Source organism: Cannabis sativa, chromosome 9 (assembly GCF_029168945.1).
Source record: "Cannabis sativa cultivar Pink pepper isolate KNU-18-1 chromosome 9, ASM2916894v1, whole genome shotgun sequence".
NCBI lineage: Eukaryota > Viridiplantae > Streptophyta > Magnoliopsida > Rosales > Cannabaceae > Cannabis > Cannabis sativa.
In genome coordinates, this window is record NC_083609.1 from 11,221,035 (window position 1) to 11,224,273 (window position 3,239).

The window sequence follows — 3,239 nt, forward strand, 5'->3', positions numbered from 1 at the left end:
TTAGCAAAATTATATATATATATATCTTTATATATTAAAAGTGCCTATGTAACGGCAATTCTTGGTTTAACAGAATATGCTTTACAAATAAAAGAATATTCTGTTAAATTTAACCCCACAAAGAATCGTCCACGCTTTCTCACTCACAATTAATCGTTTTCTCAAAGGTTTCTCTCTCACGCAGCTGGAGTACACCATTCTCTTATGGAAAATCTTTCAAAGGTTTCTCACGCATAATGTTCATAATATGTTTTCTCACGCATAATGGTCAAAGGTAAGTAATATTCAGCAATATCCGATGGCCATTCAAATTCCTGGATACTCAATAATCATTCCGATTTTTACTTGGTTGATTAGATATTGGATATGGGTCTTTGGAAGAAGGACCAGTGATCTTGTGAACCCAGAAAGCGATCTTCGATGTGGTGATTGGATTGTCGGATTTGGGTTAGTGTAATTTTTTTTTTTAGGGGGATTTAGTTTTTCTGTGACGAAAAGTGAAAAATGAACGGTGGCGATGAGGTCGTGGCAGCTCCGTCGGGCCCTCCACAAGCGTTGGATTGGAAATTCTCTCAGGTATTTGGAGAGCGTGCTGCTGGTGAAGAAGTTCAGGAAGGTATAATCTATTTTGTTTGTGTTGAATAGTGCTTCATGTTTTGGATCCAATTGATGTGTTTTGATGATTTGGGGATTAGGGTTTTTGGGCGGTTGTGATCTGTTTTGGATCGTAAGTTTGTCGAATAATACAAAAGCGAAGTGTCTTATTGGGTTGTGGGTTTTGGTTTTGATTTGGGAGGTTGTGATCTGTTTTGGTTTTATTTTAGGTGTCGAATTGATACAAAGCTTTGCATTTTTGTTTGTTGTGTTCACAAATAGTGTGGGGAAAATGAGCTTCTTTGAACGCCTTCCTCAACCTCCATCATCATCTCAGTTTCAAAACAAAGTATTTTGAAAACAGTAATGAATTCGTTTCAATTAGGATTGTATTGTACCAATTTATGTACGAAATGATTTTCAATTTATTTTTGTAGAGTTCTGTGTTGTGATTTTGTTATTTTGTTGAATTTCTTGTAGTATTGTGTACATAAACCTATGATTGAAATCCTTATCGTGTTTTTATTATTGGTTACTCTGTTCAGATTGAGGTTTATTGAAGTTTAGGAGGCTCCACCTCTTCTTCATCGAGTTATGGCCCGTTTTGGAAGTGTAAGAGCTCCAACACACATACATATATGTTTTTGTATAAATATATTTTTGAGTTCAAGGCTGTCTTTGGTTTTCCAGGAAAATATGTATTTTCTTAGCAACCAAACAGAGTTAATATAGCTGTAATGGAGTATGATTAGGGCTTTATAATGGGTTCATGCTAATTTTGTTTTTTTAATTTGTAAATATAAATTTAACAGAAAAAGAAAAAGGGGTTTGTGAAACCCATTATGAAGAAGAATCAGGCTACTGTGGATCATATCACAGGGGATAAGATTCCAAAGAGCTTTGTTTTTGCTAGAGGTAAATTGCCCGGTCCTCTCAGGATGCTTCAAATGGATTTGAGAAAGCTCATGCTTCCTTATACTGCTCTCAAGCTTCGGGTAACACTCATCACTTTGTAGTTTTTTTGTATTTCTCTAAACTTTTGCTCTTTAGCCTTTTTTGGGTATAGATTTGAAATGCATCTGAATACTTAATAAGATAGTCAAATAGTAAGAAGAAATCCTCCTATTTTTGCTATTAACAAGTATGATTCTGAGGTATTATTATAAATATGGAATTTCTTCTATTGTTGTGAATATTCAAATTTATATAATGCATCTGAATATTTGATACCAGGCAGCATTAAAGTTACAAAAAGTTTACAAAAGTTTCCGAACCAGGAGGCGGCTGGCAGATTGTGCTGTTCTTGTTGAGCAAAGATGGTTAGTTCTTTCTTCTTTATCTACAAGTCTATGACAGATTGTATACTTGAGGAAAATCTTTGTTAAAATTTAGTTTGCTGTCCAAGAAACTTTCTTTTGTTTTGCCCTTTGAATTAAGTTGTGAGACACCCTTTCTCATAACCTTTTTTAATTTTATTTTGCAGGTGGAAGCTGCTAGATTTTGCTGAACTCAAACGGAGTTCAATATCATTTTTTGACATTGAGAAACATGAAACTGCTGTTTCACGCTGGTCCAGAGCAAGGACCAGGGCTGCCAAGGTTATTGATAGGCCAATTTTGCACAGTTCATCTTATACATTATACTTTCTGTTAATATGGTTATAAATTGCTAGTTTTTTTCTTACTTTTTAGGTAGGGAAAGGTTTGTCTAAGGATGAAAAGGCTCGCAAACTCGCGTTACAGCATTGGCTTGAGGCAGTAAGTTTCATTATCAGTGTATAAATTTAAATCAAGCTTTCAGTTTCTCAACCATCTTTCTGATTGTGTTTCTTCTTGCCAATAGATAGACCCTCGACATCGTTATGGTCATAATCTTCAATTCTATTATGCCAAATGGCTTCATTGTGAAAGTGGGCAGCCTTTTTTCTATTGGTAAGATTAGTTAATCATATATGAGACCATTAGAACTTATTCCTCCCTTAAAAATTAAGAGCACTGAGCACTATTTCATTTGTTTATTTCAAACATCCAATATTTTGTTTTGAAAAATGCAGGCTTGATATAGGAGAATTCAGCCAATATTTCTATAAGTTGTTTGTCCAAAAAACTACGAAGCAATTATCAGCCAAAAAATGGAGAATTCAGTTGTACGTAGATGCAAACCGAACAATGACTTCAAAGTACAATCAGTTCACCATTCAAGCAGTTGAACCAATGGAAAATTAGGAAGAAGTTACCTTTTTTTTTTTTTTTTTACAGTAATTTTATTTTATTTAGTGTTGAGACTTTTCTTGCTGCTGAGCTTGTTTTTCTTTCTCTTGACTTGTTATTTATGGATTTACATGGAGTAGTGTATGCAAGTATTTCATATACCCAATTTTCTAAAAGTAAATAATAAGTATTATTTTATTATGATTTATATATACCTAATTATATTTTACCAACCAATTATAATAGCACAAATATTAATTTGATAAAACAAATTATTCGTATGATCATACCTTTACATACAATCTAAATAAGAAGAAATAAAAAAAAGTAACTAAACTTTACCTAAAACTAATCTTTACGTGCCTCGGCACGTAACTCCTACCTAGTATATATACTAGGTGATTGTTACGTGCCAAGCCACGTAGTGTTAGTTTT

The 3,239-nt window shown here is 33.5% G+C and overlaps 1 protein-coding gene across 2 annotated transcripts; it reads left to right on the forward strand.

The window, feature by feature from the left end:
* LOC115724113 (IQ domain-containing protein IQM6-like) lies at positions 1-3,012 on the forward strand. 2 transcript variants are annotated; one of them, XM_061103758.1, is made up of 9 exons: positions 1-274; positions 358-616; positions 1,140-1,206; positions 1,407-1,589; positions 1,828-1,913; positions 2,078-2,192; positions 2,286-2,351; positions 2,437-2,525; positions 2,648-3,012. In XM_061103758.1, the coding sequence occupies exons 3-9, from the start codon at positions 1,189-1,191 to the stop codon at positions 2,817-2,819; spliced, it is 729 nt and encodes a 242-aa protein (XP_060959741.1). In that variant the 5' UTR covers positions 1-274; positions 358-616; positions 1,140-1,188; the 3' UTR covers positions 2,820-3,012. The 2 variants fall into 2 exon arrangements, with proteins under 2 accessions (XP_060959741.1, XP_060959740.1); XM_061103757.1 differs by having other exon boundaries at positions 143-222.
* The last annotated feature ends 227 nt before the right edge of the window (positions 3,013-3,239 follow it).

Bases quoted from the DNA above. Each gene is read 5' to 3' on its own strand.
- LOC115724113 (XM_061103758.1), top strand. The intron at 1,590-1,827 runs GTAACACTCATC...ATTTGATACCAG, and splicing joins ATACTGCTCTCAAGCTTCGG to GCAGCATTAAAGTTACAAAA. The intron at 1,914-2,077 runs GTTAGTTCTTTC...TTTATTTTGCAG, and splicing joins GTTCTTGTTGAGCAAAGATG to GTGGAAGCTGCTAGATTTTG.